This window comes from Phyllobates terribilis, unplaced genomic scaffold (genome assembly GCF_046119375.1).
Source record: "Phyllobates terribilis strain yellow unplaced genomic scaffold, ASM4611937v1 Scaffold_2__4_contigs__length_985480577, whole genome shotgun sequence".
Classification (NCBI taxonomy): Eukaryota; Metazoa; Chordata; class Amphibia; order Anura; family Dendrobatidae; genus Phyllobates; species Phyllobates terribilis.
Window position 1 is genome coordinate 192,708,331 of NW_027362762.1, and position 15,522 is coordinate 192,723,852.

The following is a 15,522-nucleotide window of genomic DNA, read 5'->3' on the forward strand; positions in this document are numbered from 1 at the left end:
CTATTCCAGAGACTCTCGCTTGCTCACCTGGGAGCACACATCTACCATCTGCCTGCTAGCCTACCCGGAGGCTCTGCCATCACAGGTCGTACCTACCCCTTACCTAGAGACTGCCACCCGCTCCCTTACAAGGGCCGCCCCCTTGTATAGTAGCTCAGAGGTTCCGCCTCCCGGACCCGTTACACCACGGATATTGTTTCTGATAGAGGACTTCAGTTTGTGGCTCTCTTTTGGCGTGCTTTTTGTGACAGGTTGGGAGTCCATTTGTCATTTTCGTCTGGTTATCATCCTGAGTCTAATGGACAGACTGAAAGAAAGAACCAGGATGTTGAACAGTTTTTGCGTTGTTTTGTGGCAGACAATCAAGAGGTGTGGTCTGAGTTTCTGCCTCTCGCAGAATTTGCTCTTAACAATCATACATCCTCCTCTGCTGGGTGTTCTCCTTTTTTTTGTTGTACTGGGAGACATCCGTCTTTTGGTTCGTTCTCCAAATTGGGGTTGGCGGTGGCGGAGGAGAATTTTTCCGGTGATTTGGAGAGAGTTTGGACTAATGTACGTTGCAACCTTCAAGAGGCTAACAAGAAGTCCAAGAAGTATTTTGACAGGAAACGTAAGGAGGTTTTGTTTACTGTGGGTGACATGGTTTGGTTGTCCTCGAAGAACCTGCGGTTGAGGATTCCTTCTAAAAAACTGGGTCCTAAGTTTGTGGGTCTATTTAAAGTGCTTCAGGTTGTTAATCCGTCTGCGATTAGGTTGGATGTCCCTACATCCTGGAAGATTAATCCTGTGTTTCATGTTTCCTTGTTGAAAAAGGCTGATGTATCTGATAGGGACGCTACTGTCACAGTTCCTCCTGTGGTGGAAGACAGCGAATATGAAATTTCTCGTATCTTGAATTCTAGATGGCATAGAGGGAGATTACAGTATCTCGTCTCCTGGAAGGGTTTTGGTCCCGAAGACAACTCCTGGGTAAGGACAGATGATGTCTCTGCTCCTAGGCTTGTTAAGGCTTTCCACAAGAGGTTTCCAGATAGGCCTGGACCTGGAGGATCCTCATAAAAGAGGGGGTACTGTTAGAACCCCCCTGTTTGTTTTTTCCATCTTGTGTTTTGCGGTCACGTGACCTTCTGCCTTTATATTCCAGCTCCGCCCTTTTGGCTCTGCTGGATTTCTGTGTTTGACTGTTTCTCTAGCCAGGTGCTTCTGTGCCTTTCTCTGTCAGTTCGCTTGGTCCTTCTGGGACCTCTAGTACTTTTTTTTTGTCGGTTTGTCTTTTTGTGTTCTGCAACTACTTTCTGTTTAGGAGGTGTCCCATTTTTGTCCCAATCCTTAGTTCTTTTAGGGACCCCTCCCTTTATGCTATAGGTCTTCGTTCAGACTAGCCAAGGACTAAGGCGGGTCTGTTCGCTAGGAACAGGCAGCCCACTACATCGTAGGGATTCAGCTTAGTCTTACTGTAGGGACAGCTTTCCCCTATCTTTCCTTAGTTCATGTTGCAGATCATAACAATTGTGCCCTGACATTATCACCCCTAAGTGCACCAAAATTTCTGTTTTCAATTTTTCATAGTCTTTAGCGTCCTGTAAGGTCAAATCGTAGTGGGCCTTTTGTGGCTCCCCATTAAGTATGGCACCAGGAAAGCCGCCCACTACTCTGGTGGGAGTTTCTCTCTATCGGCAACCCTTTCAAAAACGGTTAAAAAGGCCTCTGTGTCATCACCTGGGGTCATTTTCTGTAAAGCTCTCCTCACCGCCTTCCGGGCATTAAAATCATCAGCTGACATTGGAGTTGGAGCCGCTGCCGTGCCACGAACAGCCTCGGTGAATAAATCAATCTGCTGCTGCTGTTGTCGACTCTGTTGCGGGTACTGTTGGAGCTGCTGCTGTTGCTGTTGCAGCTGTTACATAAGCAGCTTACTTGTCTCCTGTTGTGCCAGCTGTTGCTGCTCCCGATGCTGCTGCTCCTGATGCTTTTGCAGTAGTTGCTGTTGGAACTGCTGCTGCTCCTGGAGCTGTTGCAGATGCTGCTGGTGTTGGCTTTGGACCAGGTGCTTGATCAGCTCCTCCATTTTGTATGACCGCTGTTCCATGCTCACAGCCACCTTCACCCAGGACATGCAGTCTGTCCACAGCTTTCACACTTGCTTCCTGGGGATCTTGCCCACACTTCTAACACCAACTGTGGTAGATCGGCTCACTTGGCTGCACATAGAGGTACACAGGAACACTGTCTCTTTAAATCTTCTGCTGCGTTTATGAAGAGCACTGCATAAACTACACTTGACTCTGAGAACACTTGAATTCCACAGCTACCTCTTTTTGGCTTTTGCCAGACTTCACTCTCAGAATAATAAGCTTCCTGGCATCTGGTCATAAATTTGGCTTTGTCTTGGCCATGTTTTAACCTAAAAACACACACACAAAAAAAATAATAATTTAGACAAAATTTGACTACCCATGACAAAATATGCAAAACATTTGGCCTGGCAAATGTTGAAAACTAACACATAAAGGGATAGAACAATGTCAAACACAATTTTCGTCCTTATAGCTGACAATCATTTGCTTCCAGTTTACTAAAATCACCAGAAAAATGGCATCACAACAACCAGACAGAAGTAATCACACATTAAAACAAAATGCAAAACTTTTGGTCGCCACTGTATATACACATACACCTATACACACAACATGGTGGTGTTTCTTCTTGGTGACGTAACATTCTTTTACTTTTATTAACACCCCGGCATTTTTGCTACAAAACGCAGCAAATCTGTAAACATTCTTATACCTGCATTTTTATTGCATTTTTGACTAACCGAATTGAAAACAATTGGTGAAAAAACACTGCAAAAACACAGAAAGAATTGACATGTTGCAGATTTGAACCTGCATCAAATCTGGAAGTTACAAATAAGCAACATGTGAATGAGACAATTCCACTTGGCAAAAATGCAACGTGTGCACACAGCCTTAGAGACCAAATACTATTAGGATATCTATGATGCAATAGTCAGATCAGGACTGTAGACAAAACGCATCGACGCAAATTAGATCAGGACTGTAGTTAAAATGCATCAATGCAAATTAAAACGCAAAATAATCGCTGTGAAGACCCGGGTTCCTCCATGGGCGTAATGCTACTCAGACAACACAGGGTGAGGGTAAAACAACGTGGCAATACTATATTGAACCAACAAATGAACAATAAACACATAAAACAGTCCCAGCAAATACCCAAGATGGTACAACATTACACAGTCTCACCCTTCTGCTGGCCCGCCGGGATAGATCAGCTGCGACTTTGGGACTTCCAGGGCCAACTACCTCAACCAGTGCCCCCCCCCATCCACCCGCTTTTGGCGGGCACCCACAGAGAGGAGGTAGCAGTAAGCTTAGGAAGCTGACAGTCCATCGAGGTACTTGGCCAGGAGACCGGAGGATCCCACCCTGGCTTCTCCGAGAGTTTCCATGGGGCCAGGTGACCTACTGGTCCCAATCTGGCTTCTCCGAATATCTCCATGGGTTCCAGGCAACCGGAGGGTCCCACCTGGCAACCCCAAACAACATATTCATGGGGCCAGGTGACCTCATTGTCTTAACCTGGTTTCCCCAAATGTATCCATGGGTTCTCTGATGATCAATGGAACAGATCTGTATCCTTCCAGCCAGGGCCGTGTACCGTTAGGCTGTAATCCTGCAGAATCCAAATCTGTGTCTCTCTGGATGGAGCCATGGTACCAAACTGCTGCCCTGAAGCGTCTCTCTGATTCTCCTTGCAGCAGGATAAAAATCCCTTTTTATATTTTTCTGTGGCTCAGGTTATCATTCACAGGTCAGGGGGAAAGGTTCACGGCTCAGGTCTCATTGTTTGATCATTTAATCAATTTACATAGTTGGTATCCCCCTGCTCTTGTAAATTAACAACTAGCTGGCTTAGTACAATATGTCATTAGCATATTAACAAACACTATTGTCTCCAGACCAAGAGAAGTCAACATTCAGATTTATACAAATACTAATATGTCCTTCTTGACCAGCCAAAGAAAAACACATACATTCACAAGTCAACACAAACACAATAGTGTATTTCTCTTGGTCTAACAAATCTAGACAACTGGCCAATTAAGATTAGAAGCTGTGTCGTCACAATCACACTTTATTATTAATGCTCATAAGGCTGGCAATTATATGAGCAATATTTTGGAATTACTGTATATCCCTGATTCATCAAGACCGGCATTGTTCATGCCAGTCTCAATGAGGGGGCGTTCTGGAGTCAGGTGTGCCACTTCATGAATCAGGAGTGCCTGATAAGTGGCATGTGCCTTATCACAAAACTTACTCCAGTCTCAGACTGGAATAAGATTTGTGGCTGAAGTTGTGCCGCATTAATTGTATAAACGGGCTTTGTCCCCCCCAGCTCAGCTTATTTCAGCGGAGTTGGCCAAAACTGGTGTGAAAATGACAAAAGTCAACAAATTTTTGTGCAACTCCACATTGCGCAAAAATTGTGCAACTTTTTCAATTAATGGCAGAACTCTGACAATCACTTTGATGACTTGGGGCCTTGTTGTTCTATTTGGGACTCTGACCAATGTATGCTTTAAGAGATTAGTAATCCCTCTGGATTGGCTTTGTAGAAGTATTATATACAGTATAGTATAATAAGTGCGTAAAACCTGGGGGAGTATAATGGGGGAGGGAAGATAAGGGGAGTATAATGGAGAAGGAAGGATAATGGGAGTATAATGGAGGAGGGAGGATAAGGGGAGCATAATGGAGGAGGGAGGATAAGGGGATTATAATGGAGGAGGGAGGATCGGGGGAGTATAATTGGGGAGGGAGGATTGGGGGAGTATAATGGGGGAGGATCGGGGGAGTATAATGGAGGAGGGAGGACAAGGGGAGTATAACGGGGAGGGAGGATCGGGGGAGTATAATGGAGAAGGGAAAATAAGGGGAGTATAATGGGGGAGGGAAGAACGGGGGAGTATAATGGAGGAGGGAGGACAAGGGGAGTATAACGGGGAGGGAGGATCGGGGGAGTATAATGGAGAAGGGAAAATAAGGGGAGTATAATGGGGGAGGGAAGAACGGGGGGAGTATACTGGAGGAGTGAGGATCGGGGAGTATAATGGAGGAGTGAGGATCGGGGGAATATAACGGAGGAGGGAGGATAAGGGGAGTATAATGGGGAGTGAGGATCGGGGGAGTATAATGGGGGAGGGTGGATCGGGGGAGTATAATGGGGGAGGGTGGGGTATAATGGGGAGGGACGGTTGGGCGGAGTATAATGGGAAAGGGAGGAACGGGGAGTGTAATGGAGGATTGGGGGGAGTATAATGGGGGCGGGAGGATTGGGGGAGTATAATGGGGACGGATCAGGGGAGTTAGGATCGGGGGAAGTATAATGAGAAGGGAGGATTGGGGGAGTATAATGGGGAGGGAAGATCAAGGGAGTATAATCGGGGAGGGAGGATTGGGGGAGTATAATGGGGAGGGAGGATTGGGGGAGTATAATGGGGGAGGGAGGATCGGGGGAAAATAATGGGGGAGGGAGGATTGGGCTGTATAATGGGGAAGGGAGTGTAACATACCTGGCGGCGTCCTTGCATGGTGGTCCATCTCCCACTGTGCAAGAGGGCGCACTTGATCTCCTGTCCAGAATGTCTCTCTGGCTTCCCTCCATGCTGTCTGTTTGTGTCTGTTTCTGCTGCTTAAGGGCGGCGCCCGATCACTTCCTGCCTTTTGTACCTGCTGTGGGTCACACCCCTTGTGCGTCCTCAGCCTATTGCTGTCTGTCACTTGGTATATAGCTCAGCAGCTCCCTTCTATCCCTGCCTGAGCATAGTGTTTCCTTCAGTGTGTGCTTGCACTCTGAAGGTGCCAGGTCCCGTCTCTTGTCTCCTGCTTTTTGTATCAGTTCCCGTGTCTGAACTGTGTCCTGTATGTCTTCTGCTTTGCGGTATCAGCTCCCGTGTCTGAACTAAGTCCTGTATTTCTCCTGCTTTGCGGTTTCAGCTCCCGTGTCTGAACTGAGTCCTGTATGTCTCCTGCTTTTCGGTATTAGTTCCCGTGTCTGAACTGAGTCCTTTCTGTGTTCTCTTGTCTGTCCTGTCTGAACACGCTCCTAGCCTGTTCCTCCTGCCTTCTAGGGGCCGATTACCTAGACCCGCTCCTGTATCTTGTCTGTCCTGTCTGAACACGCTCCTTGCCTGTTCGTCCCGCCTCTTTGGGGGCAGTATTCCCAGACCCGCTCCTGTATCCCGCTGCAGTGTCGGTCTCCTCCGTACACTCAGTTCCAGTCTGAACTCTCTCCTATCCTTTACCTGTTTTTGCCTCTATGTCCGTTCCCTTCCTTTTTCTGCAGAGTCTGAACTCGTACCTAACTCCTGCCAGTTGTCTCTGTACTCCCGTTTGTGAGTTTGTGGTCCACTCGCTACTTCACTGCAAGTACCCTGTGGGTGTCTGGCTCTGTCTTTCCCTTCCTGTCTGTTCCGTGTGAACAGAGCCCTGTCCTCCCTGCTCAGCCTTGTCTGCACTCTAGCCGTGCTTGCCTGTACCCCTTTGCCTGTATTGTTCCTGTGTCCCGGTGTGTACTGGGTCCTATCCCGCCTGTGTTCCTACCTGCTAGTGCCTCCCTGTCTGCACTCTAGCTGTGCTTGCCTTTACCCCCCTGCCTGCATACCCGCCTGCCTGCATACCAGTCGTGCCTGCCTATACCCACCAGTCTGTGTGCCAGCCTACCAGCCTGTTCCTGTATTCCCCTGTGTGGGTCAACAGCTGTGTCCGGGGTCTGTCCTGGAGTAGCACCTGGTCCCTCTGCTCGGTTCCTCCTTGGTGCACTGGCGTCGTATGCCGTCGTGCGACCCTGGTCGGATCGGGTGAATACCTAGTCACGCCCCTCCAGGCATTCACTCTCCGGCACGGTCCAGTGGAATCACTACCAATCACACGCACACGCCGCTTAGCCCGGGCGTGTGCATAACAGGGAGGATCGGGGGAATATAATGGGCGAGGGAGTGTGGGGTGGAGTATAATGGGGAGGGAGGGTTGGGCAGAGTATAATGGGGAAGGGAGGAACGGAGAGTGTAATGGAGGATTGGGGGGAGTATAATGGGGGAGGGAGGATCGGGGTGTATAATGTGTGAGGTAGGATTGGGGAGTGTAATGGAGGCTCGAGAGAGTATAATGGGGGAGCGTCGGACGGAGTATAATAGGGGAGGGAGGATCGGGGGGAGTATAATGGAGGAGGGAGGATCGGGAGTATAATGGAGGAGGGAGGATCGGGGGAATATAATGGAGAAGGGAAGATCAGGGGAGTATAATGGGGAGGATAAGGGGAGTACAATGGAGGATCAGGGAGGAGTATAATGGGGGAGGGAGGGTTGGGGGAGTATAACGGAGAAGGGAGGATAAGTGGAGTATAATGGGGGAGGGAGGATCGTGGGAGTATAATGGAGGAGGGAAGATCAGGGGGAGTATAATGGAGGAGGGAGGATCGTGGGAGTATAATGGAGGAGGGAAGATTGGGGGAATATAATGGAGGAGGGAGGATAAGGGGAGTATAATGGGGAGGGAGGATTGGGGGGAGTATAACGGAGGAGGGAGGATCGGGGGAGTATAATGCGGGAGGGAGGATCGAGGGAGTATAATGGGGGAGGGAAGATCGGGGAAGTATAATAGAGAAGTGAGGATCAGGGGAGTATAATGGGGAGGGAGGATTGGGGGAGTATAATGGGGAGGGAGTGTGGGGTGGGGTATAATGGGGGAGGGAGGGTCATGGCGGAGTATAAAGGGGGAGGGAGGATAGAGGAGTGTAATGGAGGATCAGGGGGAGTATAATGGGGGAGGGAGGGTTGGGAGGAGTATAATGGGGGAGGGAGGGTCGGGCGGAGTATAAAGGGGGAGGAAGGATCAGGGGAATATCATGGGGGAGGATCGGGGGAGTATAGTATAGCATAAGGGGAGTATAATGGGGAAGGGAGTATCCGGGGTAGTATAATGGAGGATCGGGGGAGTGTAATAGAGGGAGGATCGGGTGAGTATAATGGAGGAGGGAGGATCGGGGGAGTATAATGGAGGAGGGAAGATCGGGGGAGTATAATGGAGGAGGGAAGATCGAAGTAGTATAATGGAGAGGGAGGATCGGGGGAGTATAATGGGGGAGGATCGCGGAGTGTAATGGAGGATCGGGGGAGTATAATGGGGGAGGGAGGATCGTGGGAGTATAATGGAGGAGGGAAGATCGGGGGGAGTATAATGGAGGAGGGAGGATCGTGGGAGGATAATGGAGGAGGGAAGATTGGGGGGAATATAATGGAGGAGGGAGGATAAGGGGAGTATAATGGGGAGGGAGGATCGGGGGAGTATAATGGGGAGGGAGGATTGCGGAGTGTAATGGAGGATCAGGGGGAGTATAATGGGGGAGGGAGGATCGTGGGAGTATAACGGAGGAGGGAAGATCGGGGGAGTATAATGGAGGAGGGAGGATCGTGGGAGGATAATGGAGGAGAGAAGATCGGGGGAATATAATTGAGGAGGGAGGATAAGGGGAGTATAAAGGGGAGGGAGGATCGGGGGAGTATAATGGGGGAGGGAGGATCGCGGAGTGTAATGGAGGATCAGGGGGAGTGTAATGGGGGAGGGAGGGTCGGGCGGAGCATAATATGCTTTCTCTTATAAGCAGATCAGAGATTTTTTTATACAGAGATCAGCGACCAATTCTGCAGATTCTTGTGGAACCGTTCCCGATAACTTGCAGCATGTGACTTCCCTCCCGACAGAGTCACACCTAGGTCTCCGGTGCTCATCGTGCACAGCAGCCATGTGAGTCTCCTATGTGCTCCGCCCACCGTGGGCTGCGCCACTTCCTAATACGGCACCATAGCCACGCCCTCTTTCCCTGCGCTCACGTAGCTGCTGCTCCGGAAGTGGGCGTGGTCTCTTGCCGTGCGGCCGTGACTGGCTTTTCTGGCCTCGTTACGTGCTATAACTTCTCCGGTGCTGTCCTAGTCGCCGCGATTACGGAGGTCACAAGGCGTTGTTAGGTACGTATGGGCCTGGCGTGTGTTGTCTGTAGCGGTACGTGCGCACCAAGCAGCCTCCGTGACGTGTAAATGGCCGCCAGCTCTAACGTAGCGTTCTCCTGGCGGGAGCGGGGCCTAGTGCTGCGGCGCAGCCTCCATAGCACACCACTGTACAGCACGACGGCCGCACCTCCCCACACTCCCCTGTGTACCGCGCTCCTAGAGCTGCCCTTCGTAGAACTACATCTCCCAGGATGCCCTGCTGCTAGGAGCGGTAGTTTCTGGTTGGGGATAATCATCCCGCGCTCACACAATGCTGCGGAGTTTACACGGTGGGTGGTTCCCATTCGCCATCATGGGGCAGTTTAGCCTCCATGTGTTCCAGTGGAGAGGGGTCTCTATAGGGGGGACACAGGCCTAGTACCGCACTATTGTCTGCCCGAGAAGCACGGAACACGGCTGTACCGAGGCCTACGTGACTGCCCCGTCATTCTGAATGGCGCTGCCTGAATCATGGTTTGTGCTTGGCCTAAAGTACATTTCTGCCCACAAGACATCATACAGTCATAAAGCAGATAGTGGAGCCTTCTTAAACCCTGTTTCCTCCTTGTAAAATAACACTAAGGCCACGTTCACACGTTTAGTTTTTGGTCAGTATTTTACCTCAGTATTTGTAAGCCAAAACCAGGAGTGGAACAATCAGAGGAAAAGTATAATAGAAACACTTCACCACTTCTGTATTTATCACCCACTCCTGGTTTTGGCTTATACAGGCGCATCTCACTAAATTTAGAATATCATTAGAGAGTTAATTTATTTCAGTTCTTCAATGCAAAAAGTGAAACACTTATTGTATAGTTATTACAAACAGAGTGATCTATTTCAAGTGTTTATTTCTGTTAATGTTGATGATTATGGCTTACAGCCAATGAAAACACAAAAGTCATTATCTCAGTAAATTAGAATAATTATCAAAAAACACCTGCAAAGTCTTCCTAAGTGTTTAAAAAGGTCCCTTAGTCTGTTTCAGTAGGCTCCACAATCATGGGGAAGACTGCTGACTTGACAGATGTCCAGAAGGCAGTCATTGACACATTCCACAAGGTCCCAGAGTTCCAATTTTCATTTGGAGATCAAGGTCCCAGAGTCTGGAGGAAGAGTGGAGAGGCCACAATCCAAGCTGCTTGAGGTCTAGTGTGAAGTTTCCACAATCAGTGATGGTTTGGGGAGCCATGTCATCTGCTGGTGTAGGTCCACTGTGTTTTATCAAGACCAAAGTCAGCACAGCCGTCTACCAGGAAATTTTAGAGCACTTCATGCTTCCCTCTGTCGACAAGCTTTTTGGAGATGGAAATGTCATTCTCCAGCAGGACTTGGCACCTGTCCACACTGCCAAAAGTACCAATATCTGGTTTAAAAACAACAGTATCACTGTACTTGATTAGCCAGCAAACTCACCTGACCTTAACTCCAAAGAGAATCTATGGGGTATTGTCAAGAGGAAGATGAGGCACCAGACCCAACAATGCAGACGAGCTGAAGGCAGCTATCAAAGCAACCTGGGCTTCCATAACACCTCAGCAGTGCCACAGGCTGATCGCCTCCATGCCACGCCGCATTGATACAAAAGGAGTCCCGACCAAGTATTGAGTGCAGACACTGAACATACATTTCAGATTTTAAAATCATTTTTCAAGCTGTTATAAAGTATTTTAATTTACTGAGATAATGACTTTTCTGTTTTCATTGGCTGTAAGCCATAATCACCAACATAAACACTGGAAATAGATCACTCTTTTTGTAATGTCTCTATATAATGAGTTTCACTTTTTGTATTGAAGAACTGAAATTAACTTTTTGATGATATTTTAATTTGGTGAGATGCACCTATAAATACTGACCAAAAACTGAACGTGTCAACGTGGCTTTAGGCTAAGTTCACAAGCTGCTTTTTTGCTGCATCTTTCTCCGCAGGCAAAACCTGCTCTCTTGGTAGTAAAGAAGCCGCTTACGAAAAACAGGTTTTTCAGGGTTTTTATTGCCTCTTGTGCATGTTGATGGCTTGGTAATTCCCCTCCCCCCCCCCAAAAAAAAATGATGATGCAACATCCTTTAGGTTTTTGCACTTACCCATTGCTTTCTATGGGTGAAAAAAACACTGAAAGAAGTGACATGTTGCAGTTTACAAAAATGCAGCATTTTTCCAAATCGGTCAGGAAAAAAAAACTTCATGAGTTCTGAAATCTCATAGTTTTTGCTGGTAATGTAAAACGCAGCTTAAAAATTGCATAAACGCAGCAAAAATGCAACATGTGAATATAGCATGTTATTTTACAAGGAGTTAACATAAGATTGAGATGGTGTTGTCCAAGTAGTGTACAACCCCTTTAATTTTGCAGGAAAGCAGTTCAGTTTTGTGGGTGAAAGGGCTGATTCATGCATAATTAACACTTCCAACACAGCCTGAGGCCACGTTCAGTATCTGGTCAGTATTTTACACCAGTATTACATCATGTGTGTGAACATGGTCTCAGGGTATGTTAACGCAAAGAAAACAAGGCACTTTTAAAAAAAATATATATATTTTTCTAAATTGCTGTAAAATAATGCTTCCTTTCTGCCTAGATTTTATTTATTTTTGTTCCCAGAATTGAAGTAGAAATATAGAGGTTTTTATACTTTTGGTAGATTCCTTTTTGATTATATAACAACATGTTCCCAGTTAGGAATTCAAATCTACATCTGCTTTAAGGCCTTAAAAAGTAGCATTATATATTTTTTTTTTTTTTTACTTTTCAAGCTTGGACAGGGTTGAGAGACGTATAACCTTTAGCATAGATTTGTGGTGCGACACAATACACATTTCTTTTTGCATCTTGTTTTTGACCGAAACGGGCAAACTCCTTAGTAAATGTTTTCCTTATCTGTTAAACGCACTTTAGTTAACTGGGATGATACTATTATTTTAGAGATGTGATCTTGCTTTATAGATCTTCCAGATCAGAAGAATGACTTATTCACACATGGCATGTTTATTGCAGAAATTTCTGTGCCTGGAAATCTATTCCATGTATTTGGGTTTGTTTTAGTGGAGTCAGATGAATAGGACAGCCATAGCAACTTCTGCAACAAATCTACCCCTTGTGAATATGCCATTCTTCCAGTTATGTAGATATAATCTTTGTAAGTTTTTTTTCTGGTTGTTTTTTTGTCCCGCTAGGGTATATTCAGACTGCTGCCACTGATTGCCATACAGCAGAGTACCGGCGCAGTTTGCCATAAGCCCCCATGCTGCACAGTTATCTGCCGTGTGGCTACACCTGTACAATTTGACACCATTACATTTTTACAATACTGGGTAACTATGAACAGTACAGAATTTTTGGCCAGATAAATTCCCCAACCAATAAACACCCATTCAGTGTAAACCTGAATACATCGCATTCTGCTGTTTTGCAATATAAATATATAGCTCACAATTGTGCCTAATACATTGCTGAATGTAATGTTCTCTCTTACAGCTTTTACGCAGAGCGCATTGCCGGGTGCATCTCACATACTAAGGCGCAGCGATAATTGTTGACCAGTTAAAAAAAAAAAAGCGCATAAGCGCTGCTAATACAATGCCGAACAGGGAAAATTATCCAAATTGTGCCAGCAGCGGTAGTGGCAGCGAGGATGCGAATTCATCTGTGGATTTTGTATGTCGTGACTTTCTCCGCAATGTATGCAGGCGAGGGAAGCGCTGCCGCTTTAAGCATCCAGAGACCGGCGATGTTTCTGATCTTGGGGTACAAAAGAATGAATTTGTCTTCTGTCACGACTTTCAGAATAAGCAGTGCCTGCGCAACAACTGCCGGTTTATTCATGGCACTAAAGAGGATGAAGAACACTATAAGAAAACTGGAGAGTTGCCTCCTCGCTTGCGTCAGAAAGTAGCTGCTGGTCTCGGCTTGTCGCCCACTGACTTGCCTAATAAAGATGAGATTCCCATCTGTCGGGACTTCCTAAAGGGTAATTGCCAGCGTGATAATAGGTGCAAGTTTCGCCATTTGCAAAGGGACTTTGAGTTTGATTTTTCATGTGATAGGCGGGTCGGAGGCCTGAGTACTGGCTTAAGTGCTGGAGTCCTGCCTGCTACCACTGCACGTTCCTTTGAGCATTTTGGAGGACCTGATGGGATTTCGGAAACTGACCACTTCTCCTCCTCATTTCGTTACGGTGATCATTTTGATGATCCTGTAATGAAAAGGAGACGAGTAGGATATGATGGGTACTTCAGTGCAACCCCTGTCGATTACCAACTCTTGGAAGAAGAAAATGTCATGCTCCGGAGGCGTATTGAGGATTTGAAGAAGCAGCTCTCTGTTCTCGCAGCAACTAATGAGGTTTTGCTTGATCAGAATGCTCAGTTTCGCAATCAAACCAAGGTGGTGACACTAAGCACCCTGAGCACCACAGCCCCAACCAGTGAGCAAGGAGTACGGGCAGTGACCAATTATAACCATGGCATTGCGCAAACTCACACCACTTTGAGCAGCCAGGCATTGCAGCCCCGACCAGTCACACAGCAGGAACTAGTGGCTTCCAGTGGTGCCCCAGCTCCTGCACAGTCCAACGCAGCCCCTCAATTAAATCCTGAGATCACACCACTGTCTGCTGCGCTGGCGCAAACTATTGCTCAAGGCATGGCACCTCCACCTGTGTCTATGGCACCTGTAGCAGTGTCTGTTGCCCCAGTGGCTGTGTCTATGGCTCAGCCCCTTCCTGGCATCACCATGAGCCATGCCACCACACCCATGGTAACCTATCCCATTGCTACACAAAGCATGCGCATAACAGCCATGCCTCACTAACCTGTTTGTGCCCGTTTTATCCAGCACAGTGGAAACATTTTTGCCAAGGTAGTGGGTGCCATCAGTGTTTTATTTTATGCTGATGGGTGGAGGTTAAAATGTGTATTAGCACAAAGGCTAAGGAACTGTGTATGTACACATCAATGGTTGAGATTTTATAAAGCTGGTTTTCTATTAGTTTTTAATAAACCATTCTAGACGTGTTGTGTGTTCACCATACATTACCCCAATTACTGTATTACAAAGAAATATATGGAAAACTTGTCAGGAAAGCAAATATCCCTCCTTACTATTATAGTAAATGTCTCCAGAAATATTTTTGTCATGTGAAGGCATTTGCCATTTTTTTGTAAAATGGAGCCATTGCATTTCCAAAGGGTACTGTCTGGTGTTGTTTGTTTTTTTTTTTTTCTCCTCCTCCATCCTCAGTATATACCTGGAGATTATGAATAGGACTCCCAAAAAATAGCTGCCCTTTAATCCCAAAATTTATGTTAGTGGGCAAACACACTAGGACTGTCATCTGATGCATAAATTGGGACATGGTCAGAATAGATTTATTAACGTAGCTGACATACATGAGCCCATATACATTAAACATTCCCTCCATATTATTTAGTGTACATGGCTTTGTAGACTGTCCTTTTATGTGATGAAGCAAATAAATCTTAAAATGCGTAGTCCTTTCTGTAGGACGACATGTCTTGCAGTAAGTTGTCTCCATAATAAATATATATATATTTTTTTTATTAAATTTGAAATACCCATGCACACTCGGATGAGCATGCATGTTGATAAGGCATTAGAGAGATGGCTGTTAGCTAAATACATATATACCAATGTGGTTTAATGCTTCATTTGTCTTTAAAATTTCCATAACCTAGTAGAAAATTGGAATATATAGCTCCCCTGAAGAAATATCCAGGATTAATGGATTAAAAACTGACTTTTTTTTTTTGTCTATAACAGTTGCTTATTACTGTTATCTGTTCTTTTTTGCATGGTGAATGGCAGCATATCAGTTTTGCTTATTTGTTACTGTGATGTAGAAGATAAAAAGATAATGTGTGTAGTGTTCTTGTGATGTATATAAAGTCTCTAACCATTTACTGTGTGGAGCTGTTTTTTTTCCCTCAATGTTGAGATAGTTTGTAGATGATGTATTAGCATATAACCACATACACATATTTGGTATCGCCCGTTCAGAATTGCCCAATCTATCAGTATAAAAAAAAGAACTAATCCAATCGGTAAACAGCGTAACGAGAAAAAAATTCTAAACGCCTGTTTTGTTTTTTTTTTTTTTGTTTTTTTTTTTCTTGGTCGTCGCAACACTGAAATAAAATGCAATAACGGGCGATGAAAACATCACATCTGCCCCAAAATAGTATCAATAAAAACGGCAGCTCGACACACAAAAAATAAGCCCTCACTTGGCCCCAGATCCTGAAAAATAGAGACGCTATGGGTCTCGGAAAATGGTGCCTTTTTTTTTTTTGTAGCGAATTTTGTATTTTTTTTTTTTTTTTTTTTCACCACTTAAAAAAGAACCTATACATGTTTGGTGTCGACGAACTCGTAATGACCTGGAGAATAATAATGGCAGGTCAGTTTTAGCATTCAGTGAACGTGGTA

General features: G+C 46.0%; 1 protein-coding gene across 1 annotated transcript; it reads left to right on the forward strand.

Annotated features, from left to right (window-relative positions):
• The first annotated feature begins 8,892 nt into the window (after positions 1–8,892).
• Positions 8,893–14,981, forward strand: ZC3H10 (zinc finger CCCH-type containing 10). The gene is made up of 2 exons (XM_073663729.1): positions 8,893–9,052; positions 12,553–14,981. Exon 2 carries the CDS (start codon positions 12,655–12,657, stop codon positions 13,885–13,887), a length of 1,233 nt encoding a protein of 410 aa, XP_073519830.1. The 5' UTR covers positions 8,893–9,052; positions 12,553–12,654; the 3' UTR covers positions 13,888–14,981.
• The last annotated feature ends 541 nt before the right edge of the window (positions 14,982–15,522 follow it).

Bases quoted from the DNA above. Each gene is read 5' to 3' on its own strand.
- ZC3H10 (XM_073663729.1), top strand. From the start codon at position 12,655: ATGCCGAACAGGGAAAATTATCCAAATTGTGCCAGCAGCGGTAGTGGC.